This window comes from Semicossyphus pulcher, unplaced genomic scaffold, assembly GCF_022749685.1.
Source record: "Semicossyphus pulcher isolate SPU_LCO1_2020_fin unplaced genomic scaffold, fSemPul1.0.p SCAF_8, whole genome shotgun sequence".
NCBI classification, from domain to species: Eukaryota; Metazoa; Chordata; class Actinopteri; order Labriformes; family Labridae; genus Semicossyphus; species Semicossyphus pulcher.
In genome coordinates this window covers 13,740,878-13,759,502 of record NW_027211759.1, presented here as the reverse complement: position 1 = coordinate 13,759,502, position 18,625 = coordinate 13,740,878, and the positions used below count along the sequence as shown (strand labels likewise).

At 41.1% G+C, this 18,625-nt stretch overlaps 2 protein-coding genes across 2 annotated transcripts; one reads left to right on the top strand and one right to left on the bottom strand.

Annotated features, from left to right (window-relative positions):
• Positions 1-403: 403 nt before the first annotated feature.
• pnpla2 (patatin-like phospholipase domain containing 2) lies at positions 404-7,093 on the bottom strand. Its single transcript, XM_069686524.1, has 9 exons — positions 6,907-7,093; positions 5,787-6,019; positions 5,337-5,402; positions 4,272-4,481; positions 4,090-4,150; positions 3,523-3,720; positions 2,161-2,293; positions 1,815-1,937; positions 404-1,305 (listed from the first exon to the last, which is right to left on the bottom strand). The coding sequence occupies exons 1-9, from the start codon at positions 7,091-7,093 to the stop codon at positions 1,113-1,115; spliced, it is 1,404 nt and encodes a 467-aa protein (XP_069542625.1). The 3' UTR covers positions 404-1,112.
• A 2,488-nt stretch (positions 7,094-9,581) lies between these two features.
• On the top strand, positions 9,582-18,546 carry pidd1 (p53-induced death domain protein 1). The gene is made up of 15 exons (XM_069686488.1): positions 9,582-10,643; positions 10,769-11,182; positions 11,295-11,447; positions 11,581-11,632; positions 11,744-11,945; positions 12,757-12,906; positions 13,003-13,176; positions 13,260-13,407; positions 13,497-13,632; positions 13,710-13,860; positions 13,955-14,078; positions 14,198-14,313; positions 15,960-16,067; positions 16,279-16,475; positions 17,389-18,546. Exons 1-15 carry the CDS (start codon positions 9,980-9,982, stop codon positions 17,621-17,623), a joined length of 3,024 nt encoding a protein of 1,007 aa, XP_069542589.1. The 5' UTR covers positions 9,582-9,979; the 3' UTR covers positions 17,624-18,546.
• The last annotated feature ends 79 nt before the right edge of the window (positions 18,547-18,625 follow it).

Below are 18,625 nucleotides of genomic sequence, written 5' to 3'. Positions count from 1 at the left end.
AGGATCACTGTTCAGCTGATCTGAACTGAGTATTCACGGAAACAAAGAAGCACTCGTTAGCTGCAGTTTATTTTAAACAATACAATTTAATAATCACATACATATTATTCCCTGCATCATTTTGACAATATATTAAATTCACCTTCCAGTTAATTCAGTGAAATTTAAGGCACAACTTGTGGCTCAATCACACAGGTAGATTTTTTTTTTTGTAATACAAAGTGCAAGCTTGATTTTTAAACAGGTTATTTGGTGTCTTACAATTACATCAAATAAGAAAGTGCAATTCAGATTAAATGCTTCTTTGATTCATTATAAAAAATCTTATTGAAGTACCTTTGTAATGTAACATAAAATTAATTGTTTTATGATTTTTAAAGTCAATACAATGTTGTCAAATTAAATCATCTGTGAGAAACAAATCAAGATGTGAGAAACAAGTTTCTACAGTTGCTTTTCATATAAATAATTGTAAAGACATAAAACATTCATACAAACATGAAAACATAAAGACAATGTATTTTTTTCTTCGATAGTGCATCGACCCTTTCTCCAAAACGATTGGAGGAACTACCTGTAACATACAGATCTGTCTTTCCCCTCCCCCTGCAGGAACACTAACCACAGGTCTGATCGCATTCCACTTCAAACTTAAACACTATTTTCACCATGCTACTGCAAGTGTGCATTTTTGTTGCTAATGTCTTGTCATTCAAGTTTGAACACAACTGTTAGAGCAAATGTGCCAAGTTCATATGCATATAGACATACTACTGTAATTCCACAGGCTTGGATGATTAAACTGTAACCTAAGAGTAATTTCAGTGTCATGCATTAATCAAAAACTTGCTACTTTTTTTAAAACCACTTAAAAGGTGCTTAGTTTAGCTTAAAATATATATTTTATTATTTAAATATCCTGGTGCAAACTGATATAAATTCCTATAAAAGTTTCCTGGCTCTATAATAAGTATGAAACTCAGCGATGCAGCAGAGACCTGTCAAAGCTTTAGCAGCTGCTGACGACTTCTCCAGAGTCGGCAGCAGGTAAAACATTGAGACAACCTCTCTGGAGCGTGAGGCCTTCAGGGGTAGGACGGAGGGACCATTTCCTATGACATCTGTCCAGCTTGGAAGGAGCCTTGCAGGTCCATGTTGATGCACAGTACTCCAGACAGCAGCTGCCTCTTGTACTGGTCCAGACGCATGAAGACATGGAGGACAGAAGAGCCGGGAAACAGGCTGGTGGAGCTGATCTGGGACTGGAGGGACTGGTAGTGGTGCAGCTCCAGCTGCCAGGAAAACCTAGAGGAAGCATAAGCAGCATGTAGAAGTGAGGAAGAGACCGCTGTATGCTCAAAGACACAGTTAGCAACCAGATGATGAACGTATTGGAGCATATAGCAGCTAAAGAGTTTCTCTCAGGAGTTGGTAAAGACCTGAAACAGAGCTATAAGAGGATAAATATTGGACTTGCATATATTGGGTGGCCAGAAATATGACTCCATATAGAAGCTTACTTTGCTCCCTGTCTGGAAGTTGGCGTGATCAACACTTTCATTAACATAAATGATGATATTTTAATATTCACAGCTTGTTTCTGCTGCCACCAAGTGGTATAAAAAAACATTTAATTGCAGTTTAAACAAGGTTAAGATCCTGCCACGTTCACAAGACAGCAGTTAGATGTGATGTTTAATGTATTCTAGCACAATTTAATGTTAAAGAATATAAGTTTAAATAGTGTTTGTCAATATATGGTAATGAATGACTCACTTAACTGTAAGTTGTTTGTCTGTGTAACAGTCACCTACCTGGCGGTCACATGTTGAGAAATGCTTTTGGAAGCCTGGCGAAGAACATGCAGAAGGATTTTTAATATCTGCTCTCTAATCCACCCCACGTCTTCCTGCACATCTGGCAGCCACTCCAGGAGTCTATACACAGGGTAAGCTGCCATTAGTCCACAGTGTTACTGTTGCTGTCAGTTGAACTCATCAATAAAAAATGCCTTGAATTTTTAATAAAAAATAGCCAAAGACTTTCACTGCACATTTAAGAACAAAGAAGACATGCAGATGAATCGTGCTGAAGTACTGTTCTGGCTGCATATCCAATAAGGAGGGAATCGGGACCAGATGTAATTAAGTCCTACAGTACCTGAGAGTCAAGGACAAGGCAGACTCCACAGGGAGGGTGTAGGGCAGCATCAACACTGAGGCCATCCTGACAGGAAGCATGTTGCCTAGCGACTGCACCAGGCTCTTCCTCTCCATGCAGGCTTCGATCAGAGCTGCAGAAAGGATCACAATAGTAACCTCAAATATTTATTAAATTGACCTGCTTCACTTTCATAATTATGACACAGTTTACAATACAGTGAACATCTCTCTCTTTGATAAACAGAAGTTTTGCGCTATTCTTATCCATGTTTGGGACAGAAACAGTGTCTGATGGAAAGTGGGTCAAAGTTTGGAGTGATACTGCTGTTCCAAAACAAACTTGTGTGCTTAAGAAGTGACTGTTTATTCACCCAGAATAACTCACCTTTTATCTAATTTCCGATGAGTTTTTGTTTGTTAAACATGATGTTGCTCTAGTTCAGAAATCCATCACATTAATGCATGTAAATATTGTTATCAAGTAATGCTTTCTTTGCATTGTAATACATGTAATATGGTGTAATGCAGTGGCAACTTCTCAAATCAATCATGCAGTCGATGGTGTGATAGTATACAGGTCTTGTAAGTCATAGTAAAAGGGTCGCTGTGTCTGCACTGTGTACCTCTTTTTTATTGACAGAAGACAGCGGATAGTGTCAGAAACAGGGGAAGAGAGGGTGCTGCAACGAGGACTGTGGCCTCTTTATATAGGACACGCTAACTTAACCCCTGAGCTAAACTGGCGCTCCACAAATTTGCATTTCAATACTTGAAATTACTCAACTTTGAAATCCGACGCAGACCATGATCACACCTGGTATCAACGTGGTTTAATGGATCGGATCACAAGTGGACAGCTCTAAGCCCAGCTGTTCACACCTAGCATTAACGAACCCCTGATCGGACCTGGGTGTGTTCAGACCTGTAGTTAAGGCTGTCCACTTGTAAACCAAAACCAAATGTTGATACCAGGTCTGACAGTGTGATAGAGTTGAGCAGTTGGGACTTATCTTTGTAATGAAATCATATGAAAAAGAACGTTGAAGCCCACATATCAATCAAACACTAACTGTTCATTGTGAGTTGATATAATAATCCTACTAATTAAAGGAAAGATAGTCGATTTAGTCATAGTAGTAGTATTTGTTAAAATTGTTTTTACACCCAGTCGAGAGTGTTTAAAAGAGGCTTTGATGTTCATGTGGTTGAATGTTTTCAAAATCCATCTAATTTTGTTTTCAAAAATGCCTCCCCAGCTTTAAGAAAAAGTCCCAACACAAATCCATTAAAAAAAATCTAAAAATAAACCGTCCACAAAGCTAAAGCCGGGCTGTGACAACAGGCTGTTATGTTCTGTTACCTTTGTGCAGGGTTGGCGGGAGGTGCTCCATGATATGCCCCTCTAGAGAGGAGCTTGATTCATCTATCAATGCTACAAGCGGCTTGTCCTCCTCTTCATCACTTCTACTGTCCTCCCCGTCGTCATTATAATCCTCATATTCTTTACCATCAGCCAGCAGGAGTCTGTCTCTGTGCGGTCCATTGAAATTAAGCAACCCTGAAAACAGCAGAAAATACAACAGTGTTTATTCTCTCTTACCTTTAATCAATGGTGAGAAATTACTTTACACTAATCAAAACACTTGTAGATGATTATTTTGTAACACTGTGTTGTTTATGTGCTTACAAACCGCATAAAAAACAAAGTCCACGCACAAGCAAAGCAGCTTATTGATTCTGTGACGTGTTGAAAGGAAGCACAAGTTCTGATAGCATATCAGAAAGAAACTGTCTCTTAGTACCAATTTGTTCTGGCCACAGAGAAAGAGATCGATTCGGCTTGCTATTTCTGACCCAATTCTTCGGAAAACAGAGCATGACAGGATTTGAAAAACGTTAGGAAACAAAGAAAACTACTGTTTCTTACCGTTCCTCTTTAAAAAGTGCAGAGCATCTTTATATCCCTGCTTACACATGGCCTTCATTACCTGCACTCAAAACAAACACAAACATTCATCCATCAGAGAAGTCAACCGAGTTCATCTGGTTCATCCAAGGGGATCAGTTTTTATCTGTGCATGTTTGTGAAGGCTGTTATCAAAAGCCTACCATTGGATCCGGAGGGAAAAGTGCCCTGGAGACCCTGTAGAGGTTGGGGAGGGTGAACTGGATGCTGGTGTTGGTGAATCGCAGCTCGTGTATGTTGGTGGAGGTGTCTCGAGGGCAGATGTCGCTCTCTCCGGAGAACGGGGACACGGTGATGGTATTTTTCAGCTCGTACTGAGGCAGGTTGTCTGAGATCCCGCCGTCAACATATCGCTGAATTAAAAAGCAAGATAAACATCAAGATGAGGACAAACAGGATACAAATCACTCTTTGTAAATCCTCTAAGGATATTGGAGGATATTAGAACACAGAGCGAGCATTACACAGGAAATGATGACACTGACATCAAATCCTGAGTTTTATTAATGTTTGTTTTTGGTCAAGCTGGAGAACTTTTAGGGCCAAGGGGCACGCTGAGTGTGCCAATGGATAGGCGCGACAGCAGTTTTTGAATCTGGGCCACGGAGAGTTGGAAAGGACAGAACAACCTTAAAGCCTGTGCCAACATGGTCACATCTGGCTCTGCAACTCTCACAGTTTGGTCACAGGCCCGGCACACACACACACACACACACACACACGCACACACACACAGGCACATGTGAGCTCTTATAAAACCCCAAAAGGGCCACAGAGGGAGGGCGGGAGCACTGGTGCTGCACAATAACATTTCCCAGAAAGAAGAAGAACAAAGAAGAACAAAACAAAATAAAATAAATACAAGTTCTGCTTTTCCCTTTAATGTGAGATCTCTGAGAAACACCAACTCCTGAGGAATTATATAATCATTGTTTCTGCACATTCAGAACAAACACATTCTTTAGGAAGGGAGGGCTCTGATGGGGGGCAATTACAACTAAAGTGCCAAGTAGCGACAACAACACACAATGAGAGGAAACACAGTTTAGGCAAAGCAGTGTTAGAAAGGGTCATCACTCCTCTCCATCAACACTACCTAATGTGAAGCTCTTGATTTAACATCCACAGGTATTATGGAGGTAATTGTTTTTCAATTACAGGATACCTGCAACAGAATGCACACACGCAGACTGAACACACATACTCACCACGCCTTGCAGTGTCGGAGGAATGAGGCCACAGTACACGGGGATGTAAGCACTGCAGACACACGCCTGGTTTGCAAATGAGATGAGAAACGTGTTATAAAAAAAAATAATGCAACAATTACACGTTTTAATATTATATTTGGATGACATACTGATTATATTGTTATTATTATTATCATTATTACAACAACGTAAAACACAGACAAAGCAGCAACTCTTCACATTAAAGAGGCTGAAATCAAATAAACTTCTGTGGATAATTGACTTAACTGATCAATTGCCTTATATGTTTTAAACAGAATCTGAAGCATCTATACATTCCCCCACAATCCAGTCACATCATCAGTATTGGAGTATGAAATCCCCCTCTATCCTGACAGCTGACTTCATCACTTTAAACCAACTCCTCTGTAAAGTATTGAGAAAAATACACTCAGACTCAGTGCCCACCTGCACCAGCTCCTCCTTGTTGTCAAAGTGAGACACCAGGACATTTTCTCCGTCCGTCACTCGGGTTAGAGAGATTCCTAACCTCCCGCTGGCCTGATTGTGACAATCAGCAGGCAGAGTGCGCCGCAGCATGTGACGCACTATCTTCACCAGGTTAAAGGAAGGATGCATCGGTCCCAGGAAACGCTTCCTCGCTTCTTTGGCAACATCGATGATGCTTGCACCAGCCTCTCCTGTGAAGACATTAAGACACTGTAACTGTGAATGATTAGATACAGAGAAGATAGAACCTCATTCAACCCCGAATGATGGGATCAATTAAGCTCTTTATGCAGCTACACCTTGAGAACAAAATAAAACAAGCAATCGCAGAGTACATGCTGTAATCAGATGTGCTTGGAAAAGCGAGAAATCGCCTTTAGGGTTTCTGTTATGAAACAATCATTATAAGGGTTTCTGCTTCCCTGAAGCCTTTTCGTTTTTGTAGCACAATCTCTAAAATTGCTCTTTTATGAATCATATCACTTTGCTTAATGAGAAATTTTATATTAAGGGTAACATATTAATTTCAAAATGGTTATGATCAGGATGCCATATTGGTCCTTTGATCTTGATTTTTGTAACTACAAATGGTGGAAAGTGAATAAGTTTTGAGGTGCTTCACTTGATTATTTACATCTCATGCCTGTTTTATTTTACTCAACAACCATCCACATGGATATATTGTTATTTTACTCCACTTATCATTATTATTATTATTATTATTATTATTATCATTATTATTACCATCATTATTTTGACTGATCTCCACTTCTTTAAGTTCCAAGTTATAAATGCTGCTTATATGATAGTACAACCATTATAAATTAGAAGTATAGTACCACTGTAAAGTGGGTTAGAGTTTTACATCTTGATGGTTAAACAATTTTACCTAAATGTTAAAATGTGAATGTATTTTTTTCGTTTACAGTTTTCTTTTCAGTGCAGTGTGAGTGTTTATCCAACCAATGTCAAGTACACATAGATGTCTCTATTTGTTATTTTACTTACTATCTTCATAGCTGAAAGTAAGAGGCAAAAACCATCATTTAAACATCTTAATGTTTAAAAATATGCTTACCAAGACATACTCCAGTGACCAGAGCAGTGGCAGTGAGAGCTCCGGCTGAAGCCCCATAAACGTGCCGGGCGTTTTGCACCAGAAAAGGAGCCTGCTCCACCAGGCAGCTGGCCACACCGACGTGGTAGATGCCGAGGAAGCCACAACCTGCAAACGAGATGTTCCACGGCGAGTCTAACGGGAACATACCGGTGACCGCGACCGCGCCAAGCGGGGCTAAGGTCAATAAGACAAAGTTCACACACAGAAACTAAATTACCTAAATTTCTGTTATTAACCTCAAATACAGTTCATATAACGTTAATAGTGCCTCTTTCCATTCCGTCTTTAGAATAACGGACTTTGTAAGCTAACTTAGAAGCTAGCTTTCTTGCCAATTAAAAGTATCTTCGTCGAAGCACGAAATGTCGCTAAACTGTCATTATTCAAAAACCTTATATTCTCTGAAGCTGGAGGTGAACCTCGTAAGTAAATGATCTCATTCAAATCAGCCCTAAGCTAGTTAAGTAACTACGTGGTGAACCCACGGGGAGTTGTTGTTATTTTCCCATGCTTGGTTGGTGTGTACTAGGAGGAGGGCGCAGAGTGAACCAGCCAATCACAATCGACTACAGAAATAAATTTGACCAATCACAAATGAGAAAAAAAAATGCACGCCGCTTTGACAGCTGTCAAATGTTTTCTCTCAAGCTGAGTTTTGTCCTTTCTTTTTCATAATTATCAGTTTTGTTTACGTTTTCTATTTTCCAATAAATCACTAAAGGAGACTATATTGGAACTTTTATCGCAATAGCTGTTATCATTAGGAAGACTGTTCATTGATTCCCGAGTATGCAATTTTGCCTAACCCAGTGTTTGCCGATAAAAACCTGCCATAGTGAGCACAAAAAGTTGACTGCTCTTGTTATTTGTTGTGGTGATTTGAACGATCAACACTTTCTTTGTGTTTAAATGTCTGAGCACCATCATAAGTCTGAGATACTTTGTTTAGCAAGAAAAAAATAGAATCTGTCCTTAACAATAATGATGATAAGGATACAGAAATCTGGCTTATTATCAGCAACCTCTGTACAAAATAGTAAATGGTAGTAGGGTTTCACAAGAAATTGTACTGAAATCACAAATCTGAAACACATTCAACATGAACACACTGTTTTTCTGGAGCGTTTCCTAGAATCAAATATTCACAGAATAATGTCTATTTTTGCGCTGATCCGGGTTCTGTTCAGGACATGAGTCCTTAGAGAATATGTCCCATTGTGTAACAATCAGTGAGAGTTCATTGAAGGTATATGCCTGCTCTATCAAGTGTACTGACTTGTGACTGTCTGTAATTTGATGGATAAAGAAACATTCTGTAAAGCCTCATCTATCTTATCGCAAGCTGTGGAAGAAGTACGGAGATCTTTTAAAGTCAAGATAGTAATAATTATGATTAGAATAATAACTATGACTAAATATATACAGGGAAACAACGTCTCAAAGAGGGGCATGTGGCTGTCCATAGCCAACTGGTCTCACAGAATCTAGTTTTCTCAAAGAGGCTATAGAAGCTGCAGTGAGCCCTCGGTGTTTTGACAGAGGCTTAAATTATGTTTCAGCAGTTTAACCTCACGTTTAACCCTTGACCCAGGGCCACAAAAATCCCTAATTAAATATTTATCATACACATTGTACATAATTGTAAACACAGTTCCACAAACAAGCTAAAGGATTTAAATTGTGGTTTTTCTAAACAATGACTCCCTTGAATGCTTCAGAAGAGAGTGACTCATGAGACGGTATGTTTAAGAACAGATGATGACAGCTGCACTGGGAGGTTTTCTGAGGAGAATTTTGTTATTGTACACAAGAAGCTTCTTGACCCACGGTTGGCCTTTGGTACCTTATAACTGGATACAAAGAAATCTTCTCTATTTTAAGCGAATAGTTTCCACAGCAGAGATGAACTTTGTACACAATTTCAGTGCAAACAAGCAGTGAAGTTTTCACTGATGTATCAAAAATGGATTATGAGATAATGAGATAAACAGGGTGTATAACCCTTTTGAAGAAGAACAATATTTAACAGTAGGTAACTCACTTGAGTACAATTTGCAAAGTTAAATATGTAAAAATAATGTATATCTCCTCAATTTTTAGAATTTTAATAAATCTTTAAAAGGCTTTAAAATAAAAATATATTTGTTGTATGAAATTCACTGATTCACTGTCTATGACTTCAGGAAAAAAAACATAATTTATTTTTTACCATTTTTGCGTTACTTTATATTCGACAGTTAGACATGCTACAGCAAAGACGCCATAACAAACACTATAACAACTACAAGGTTTTCGTTTGATAAAATCTGAATTGTTTGTGACGTGCAAATAATGCACAGAACAGATTAAACAGCGCCGCCTGCTGGCCGAGCAGGATATGACAGTGGGAGCACACACGTTGACACAACTGTCCCGCCCTGAATTGAAACTTTGGCGGCGTTATCTTCGAGGCGCTCGGTGTAAGACACAGCAACTACCGGAAAGGCGGGGCTGTCTGATTTTTAACTGAGACAAAGGATGAGACTCCGCCCATATCCCGTCGGCGAACGATGTTCAAAAAAACGAACGAGTCCTGCGATGGGAAGCCTTTTCTTTCAAAACATTGTCGTACATAAGGAAGTAAGTCAGCAGAGTGGAGGAACATGTCAACGTAGGGACCAATGTTACACATTATTTAGTAAATAACATATTTTTTATACATTAACTAGTATGTAACGTTAGAAACGGACCATAAAAGGTCCCAACGTAGCCCCAGAGACAATGTGAAATGGTTAGCTAACATTCATATAAATATGGTAAGGATAGCTGTGGCTAGCTAACTGCTAACATTATTCAAACTGTCAGCAAACATGCCTGGTAAAACATTCGTCGTCGTCACTTTTAGTAGCAGTATTTCAACTCTGGCTTTTGTTACTGACCGCGTCAATATCATGTCAAGTGTAACGTTACCGACTCACAATGCAGGACGTAAACCTCGGACCGGTGCTGGACTGGTAGGGAATCTTAACTAGCTGACTTAACAGTGGCTTCAATGGAAGGGGCTGCTCCTGAAGAAGAAGATGGAGACCAGGCGGCCGGTCTGATTAAAGACATAGGCAGGTCGGAGGCTGAGGAAGTTGAAGGAACACCTGCATGTAACCCATTAAGAACTACATCAAAAGGAGTACCAGACCCTCTTACGGACCTTTTGGTTCCGGGGCTCTGGAGAGGACTCTTTAACCAGCACCAGGATAAATCAGAGAGGGAGACTGAACCAACGATATTAAGTGGTGTGATGTGTGAAAGTCAAGCACAAGTTGTTGAGCCAGAGAGGGACGCTCCCTCTGTGTCTCCCTCCAGTCTCATGGACACCTACGGTCCTTCAATTTCAAGCCTCTCCTCCTCTTCTTACTCCTCCACACATCATCATCATAAAGCCAATTTGTCTTCATCCTCATCTTCCTCTTCATCTGCCGTGTGTCTGACTCCACCTTTGCCTCCCTCTGTGGAGCTCCCAGCTGTGTTGACTGATACAAGGCTGACCCTGGATGTGTACCAGGGTGGAGCAGCTGCACTGCCGCTGCTCTGGGAGTCCATCCCAGGGCAGGTGAGGGGAATCCAGTACCTGAGACTGGGCTCTGAGGATAAACCAGGTCTGGATGGCGCCCTGGATGTCCTACCCCATCTGACTGATCTGCGATCACTGGCTATTCGTGGTACTTTTTAGAAGAATTTCTTATAGTATCAACTGCTTGTTAGCATTGATGGTTTCATTACTTAATGCACATTGTAGGTGTAATAAATACATTATAATCTGGGTGTCATTCTCCCTTTTTTCTAGGACACTGTTTTTATGACTCGCAAGGTGACCCGCTGCCTGGCCTCCTCACCACTTTACCCACATCTGTGTCCTCCCTTTCTCACCTGGTGCACCTGGATCTCTCCTTCAACCAGCTCACCTCTCTGCCCTCCTGCCTACTCAGCCTGCCTGTGCTGTCCTTGTTGCTCCTCAGTCACAACCACCTCTCAGCTTTGCCTCCTGATGTAGGTCAACTGTCCTCCCTTACGTACCTCTCTCTCCTGGGGAACGAGCTGGTCTCTCTTCCCCCGAGCCTGGGTCAACTGAAAGCACTACAGACGCTGGATATTTCACATAACCTCCTTCAGGAGCTACCTGATGAAATCGGTTCTCTGGAGGAGCTGGTTAGGCTGGAATTGTCTCACAACAAGCTGAAGCAGCTACCAGAGAGCATGGGTAAGGATGCAAGGGAGAGTGGATGTGTGAAAGACTGTTAAAGCATGAATTCTCTTCCTGATTTGTTAAATTCACCAATGCTGCAGTAAACTTTGTCTTCTTTGTTGCCCAGGCGCTCTCCTCTCCCTCAGGGAGCTTGTCATCTACAGCAATGACCTCCGCCTGATCCCACATTGTGTAAACAAACTGCCTCTGCTGCAAATAGATGTGCGCGACAATCCTTTGGGAAAACCCCCGACACCTCCTCCTCTCCCTCCTACACCTGGTGAGCAGGGAGAAGAAGGGTCTCTAATTGATTAGTGCTTAAATCATTTTGATTGTTTTGACATTGGATAAAGTGTTCAAAATTTCTGCCAGCATATTCACTCAGGTCTTTTGCATCACTGTTTATTTACCAGATCAAGCAGAAACAAACATTCCTGAGTTGCACCTGGGATTTAATCAGCACAGGTAGAGTGTCTCTCTCAACATGGACAATGAAAGCTCTCAATCTCTGCAGGTATATAATCAATCATGGTGTTTAGACTAGATTAAAGACGTCATGCTCCTTTTGCTCCTTAGTTTCTGTGTTTCGTCTGCTGGGTGTCATGTGTTTCTCCCAGGGGGGGCTGAGCTGCTGTTCCCCCCGTGTTGCCTGGAGACAACCACAAGACTGGAGTGGCTGGAGAAACGACCAGAAAAGAAGTGGGTGTGGCTGGAAGAGCACGACATCTTACTGAGTCGTCCGCTGGAACTTCGCCCTCATGGAATTACATTCCTAAAGGTATCAAATAAAGGTTTCTTTATTTGCCGCATTTTATGTAGGAGCATCAAATATTTTGTACATGTGAAAAGAATTGTATAACTATTTGTCAGTTTTAGAGAGACTTTGACAGATCTTAAAAAATAACTATTTAAAGTTATGGTGATTTGATCACGGGTTTAGAGAGAAGTCTGTGACAGTGTCTGCATCGCTTACTGAAAGTCTGGATCCAAAAGTGAGCCTATAACCATCCCTTCCCATATTTAAATGCCCAACTTTATAGCCGAAATAAACAAGTTTACAGCCTATTGGTCTCTGGAGCTCATTCACCCATTCATGCCAACTGTATAGGGTGCAACTGCTAGTTGTCCACTAGGTGTCACATCAGCTAATCTGAGCCACTGAACGTGAGCTCTACTCTTTGGTATGCATCGTTTCTCCAAAATAAGGTTACTGGTTAAAAACAACAAATGCCAACGTTAGTCCACAAACAAATAGGCCACAACAGAAGTGGTTACGTGAGCTTCATTCATGGTGTGGGAGTTTGGGGTCTATGTGAGACACGTGGGGATCTAGTAGGCAGAGAGGATCTAATGGGAAATGCTTTTAAGTTACATTTTGGGGAATGTAGGCTCTTGTGGTTGACTTGATTATTTGATTGACTTGAATTTTATGGAAGTCGAACACATAATTTTTAAACTACCTCTTTAAATCTTGTGAAGAATATTGTGAAAATATACAGAATCTTTGACTTCTTGAGTGCTGGTCCAAACAGTTTATCCATGTTCCACCCTGTGACTGTGTCTTTTGATGAACTCTTAAATCCTTGCAGCCCGTGGAGGTGTGTGTGCCATATCATCGGACAAAAAGAAGACAGGTGTTGGTGCAGAAGTTTGACGGACAGTCCTGGAGCATCCTGCCCACTGTTCTGAGGAGAGGAAGCGAGAGCCATAGCAGTCACCCCGGTGGACGTCCAGCCAAGGTAGAGTATTAAACCTCCCACTGTGAAATCAAGTTGTATATTAGTTTTGTTTTCTTGGAAGTACTAATTGTATAAAATGACCTTGTTGTTGTTTAGCTGGCCTGCTGCACAGTGAGCCAGTTCTCCTGGTTTATGGCGGTGTCTCGTCCAGTGAAGGACAGTTGCTCTCTGACACCGGCTGGAGCTCTGCTGGTGTCCAGCTCTGACCCTGGAATAAAGCTCCACTTCGCTCCAGACTCCACCGTGCAGCCTCGCACTATCACTTTACAGGTAACACTACAGTATGTGGATGTTTTTATCCGTTTGTCCTTGTGGTATCTGCAGTTTGTCAGTCTGTCTCTTTCTGTTCGTAGGTGCTGCAGGTGTCTGTGTCAGAGGTGCAGGCACTGTGTGGGGATCCTCAGGCCAGCGTTAGCCCTCTCCTCTGCCTCTCCCAGACTCCCAGCATGCCTTTCCTGCATCCTATCAAAGTTCAGGTCCCTCTACCATCCGGAGTCACAGGTACAGTATGACTTATACCTTACTTTACCTTAATTCTCTTACATGTTTATGTTAGAATGTATCAGCAACATTGTCTGGTGCTTCTTCAGGCCACACAGTCGATACGTCCTGCCTTCATCTGCTACACGGAGACCCCACTGCTCAAACCTGGACTGACATTACATCGCAGGTGTCTCTCTATGTCACCCATCTATATGCTATTTTCTACATCACACATTTCTCCTGGTAAGTAAATATTATCTATTAAGTAATGTTTGATTAATGTACATGGTACATATACAGCTTTGTGTGCACCCTTACAGGTACTGGCTATGGTACACAACACAGCGCTGTGTTAGCGGGGTGGTCAGGAAGGTCTATCAAAGGCTAAAGCAGTTTAAAGTCCAGTTCCTCGTCCTCCAGCGGAAGACTGATCCTTCACAAGTTATGCTGCAGTGTTTACCTTCCAACAAGGTTTGTAATTCTCCTCTCTGCGCTCTGACTGTGCAGTTTAAGTTAGCTGTTTCTGCATAAATGAATGACAGTGATTGTGATGCTTCCTGCACAGGTGGACTGCAGAGTGCGGTCTTTGTCCGAGCAATATGACGGCCCTCAGCCTTCAGACCTGTGTGACCTGCTGGAAGGGGAGCAGTTCTTCGCCGGCTTCGAGAGGGGCTTAGACATCAGCACAGGTCTAAAGTCCTCTCTGAGGCTCTTTGTTACATAAACATAGTTTTTGCTGCTTCCTTTCCTTTCAAGATGATATGATATGCTGTGGTGACTCAAGATTATATTTTCCTGTATTCCTCAGAGAGACCAGACTGTGTGGAGGGAAGACTGTGTTTTGTTTTTTACTCCAGCCTGAAGAATCTGAAGGAAGTGTACATCTGTGCAGCTCAGGGTCAGAAGGGGCCAACGAGAGGACAAGTAAGTCAGGATGAAGTACCATATTCTGGAAATAAAGACTTCTGCAGTGTCTTGTTACATATCCACATAATATACTGCGCAAGGACTGCATGACCTGATTGTTTTTATAGCATAACAAACAAGAAAAGAAATTAATATGAAAAATATGTAAGATTGTTCATATCTACATACAGAAAAATCACACGAAAGCACTATTCGGACAGGTTTCGACATTTCAGGGGGGAGGAGGGGAATAAAATATCCACTGTCCTCAACTCATAGTTCAGGACAGCGTTTCATATGAAAGGAAATTACTGGATGTGGTCTTTATTAGATGTGGACAAGAGGACTAAGCCAAAAGCCTCCACAGGGGGGCAAAAATAGCCCATGAGTTAAGTGAGTGTCAAAAATGATATTCCTCTCCTCGGTCACGACTCAGTCAAATCTAAACACACAGATATAAAACATATATTGATTTTATTAACAGCGACTTGCACGTCTGGTAGACTACATTATCTCTGATGTCCATAGTTAATAATCAATCAGATTCTAAATGAAAGGATAGAAAAACAACTCTTAAGGACTTCCCCTACAATAATAACCTTTTTTGAAAAGGAGAAAACAGAAAGATGACGGGCAGTTAATGGCTCAGGCTTGAATCACACCCAGGCTGCTTACATAAGAAATCTAGTAGTATATATCTATGTATAGTATTTGTTCTACCAGGTGAGTTACCTGGGTGTTTTCTTCTGTATCAGTATATTTGTCTGTACAACTATTTATTAGAAACAGGAAGTGCCAACAGCTGTCTCTGTATATTTTTCATGGTGCATTATTTGCCTAAATGTGAACAAATACTGGGCTCAAAAGAGAATACAAGTATCTGCTCGAGCCTTTATAGGCCTTTTTCACAGCGGACATTTTTACATCCAACAGTGTTTATAGTTGCATTAATGATGGCTGTATTCCATTTAGCTGCTTCAATTTCATGCTCCTGGTTGTGTGCATGCTGATTGCCTATCATGGCTTTCTCAGACACCTGAATAGAACAGGACCATTGTTAAAGTTAGTATTAACACCTGTGCTTTTCCTCCCGTTGGATGTAAAAATGTCCGCTGTGAAAAAAGCCCATGAGGTCTGGTTCTCCAGATAGATAACTGATGCCTTTTGTAGCAGGTTCAATCAGATTGGCACAAACATTTTTGACGTTATACATTCATGCACAAAAGTCATCAGTCAGCATTTACAAACGAGGAGGACCACAGCTATTTTAAATGAAATGTATATTATTTTATAATTCAAGGATGGTGCTTTGTATTGGATTGAAATTAAAGAAGAACCAGCGAGTTTGCTGAAAAACAGAAGGTAACTTCAGCTGTAATTATTAAAGGGGGGGAATATTATCAACTTATGTGCTCTGTAGAAGAAAAACCTTTTCAACATAAAACATCAAACTGAAAAGTAGAGCCTCACAATGTGCCATAGGATTAAGTCATCATGCAAACCACCGAAGTGTTGGCCTCAAAAGAAACAAAGATAAGCTAAACATATACTGGGCAATAATTATTTACTAGGATGTATTGTTGTGCCAGTTAGAGATGCTATTTTCCACCATGAATCAGTCTCTAAGCATAGTTTGGATAACCTTTATTTTACCTTTGTTCCAGGTGTCTTTCTACAGAGGGGAGATTCCGAACAATCTGCCAGAGGAAGTGGCGAGAAAAAGGAAAGGACACGACAGCCAGTGGCTTGCAACTTTACCACTAAGACTTCCTGTCAGTTGGACTCTTTTGTCATATAATAACGTTTGCATTTCTGTATAGTATATGAATTAATATGAACCTGTGGTATTTTGACTTACAATATTGGATGTTCTCTTTGTCCTATAGTGCATATAGTGGTTAGAAATAGAAATGAGACGCAGTAAGTACAGGATTCCAAAACAATGCACGTACTTGAGTATCTCCTCTCTGCTTTTTGTCACAGGCTCTAAACTCGGAAAATCATTTCATGATGGAAGAGCTCCAGTATCCTCCTCTGAACCTGGGTGACCCCGAGAGCGGCTACCTGACAGAAGCCAACCTGCTGTCCATCTCTCTTCAGATTGGACAGGACTGGCGTGGTATTGGAATCAATCTTGGCTTAAGCTACCAGGAGCTTGACCGCATCCAGTACAAGTACAGGTAGGGATTACTAAGTGTGTCACATTCGGGTAAAATTCCTCAAATGAACTCAACAATATAGATGAATCTTGTGCCTGTGCCACTGTGCCAAATATGCTGAAATATAAAGCTACAAATTTAGCCTGACATATTTGGTGTCATTAAAGCAACGTGGGTGTTCAAAACTGTTGCTTTGCCTGTGAAACATGCATTTTTACAGTGTTTTAAGAGGTTAGGTACACATTCACCGGAGAGTAGAGGTATTATAGAATTCTACTTTATCCTCCACCTGACCCGTGTGATATCTAAAGATAGAGTTTAATGTAGAAACCAGTGAGAGAGCTTTGCATTTAAATGTCCGTTTTCTGTTTGAAGCACCTTAGTGTGAGCGAATGTTGAGTTTTACCACAGCTAAAGCCCCTGAGGGAATAAGATAGAGTGAGATGTAACGTGACTGAAGGAGGGAAATGGTAGAGAATTTGATTGTTTTAATCTGCACTGTCAGCCATCACTAAGCCATCTGGGACACTGCAGGAGATTACACACAGACTGATGCTCATCTGTCCCTCCCCCCTACTCATCATGCTCACGAAACCTCCCATGACGCATCCTGGAGGTGGAGGAAAACTGCATTATGTAAAATCATACATACATGCTGTGTAGGAGGTTCTGTTATTTATATAGGAATTAATGTACGCTGAAGGAAGTCTCTCCTCAGTTGCTGCATGGCATGAATACGACACCTGAAAAGGCTGTGTTAGTACATTTGATTTTGTATCATGGTGCAGTATGCACATCCTACCAAGACGAAAGTATTGTGATAACGACACATCCTCAGACCTCTGTTGATTCCAACACATACTATCCTTTCATGCTTCTGCAGGTCACTGAAGCCATGTAAAATGTCTCATGTATGTTCTGCCCTCCTCACCAGGGACAATCTGGGAGCCTTGGTGCTGGACATGCTCTTCCTCTGGGCACGGGGTCAGGGGACCGCAGGACCAGGTGCAGCTACGAGACTGGTGGCCGCCATGATAGAGAGCGGCAGGAGGGACCTGGCGGATGAGATCGAGGACATTGTCAGTATAGGAAGGAGAAAGTACTCGGAGTCACTGAGGAGAGTGGGTCTGGAAGCAGAGAGCTCCTCTCTCGGTGAAACGCAGCAGTAGATAAACTCACGCTGGGTGCAGATGGCTGACTTACACTTGAGTAACCTGTTTGTTTACAACGTGCCCCCATCATGTTTATCGCTGCTGTCCAAACAACTGTCCTGGAATTCACAAAAATCTCTCCTTTTCACAATCATGAGAGCAGCAACCAGCTGGGGGCATCTTTTACCTACAGAACACTGTGGAAATGGGTGAACTGCATTAGCATGAGGGCCTGCAGGTTTTCTTCCAAACTTTATAAAGACACTCTCAGTATGCAGGACATGACTGTGGAAGAAAGAAATGGATGAAAAGTTATATTTGATTAAACAATATACTCATGGTAAGTCAAGATTAGAAAACATTAGAAGACACACAAAACATTTACTAGTCCAGCTTTTTCAATCATGTTTGGATTTGTTGCTTTTCTTTGTCATTTATGCGGGTAAATGAAGAGTCAGTGGACAGTTGGACAAAAGTGCTCTGTGAAGAAAGTTTGTCAAATTTTATAGACCACTTGATTGAATACCGTAATTATTTAAACAATAGTCAGATTACAATAATCACAACATGTAGCCTTGATTTTAAGCTACTATCTTAACATTTTGGCAAAGACATAAAGGTTTTAACCCTAATGTGTCAATCTTTAACTTACCATGAATATTATTTTAAATCAACTTTTCATGTTTTACATTATATTTGTGGTAGAATGAACCTTCCAGAAAGATCTCTTTCACCTCTTCAGGGGTAGAGCAAACACTGGGAGCTGATGGACTGTAAAGACTTGTATCACTTACAGAAAGAGCAAAGGGAGCCTTTTTCTGGTTGATTAAATTTCTTCCTTGTGTGCCTTTGGTCACCTAGAAACCAGCCCTTACCTGCAGCACAATCTCAGTTACATATCAGGACATTTTATGAATTTAACTGTTTAAATTTCTAGTAAAACTGTGATAGAAAGAATTGTGTCAGCTGTTTTTATAACTGTGCTGAGTGTCCTTTCGTGCGTCATCCTCAATATTTCAA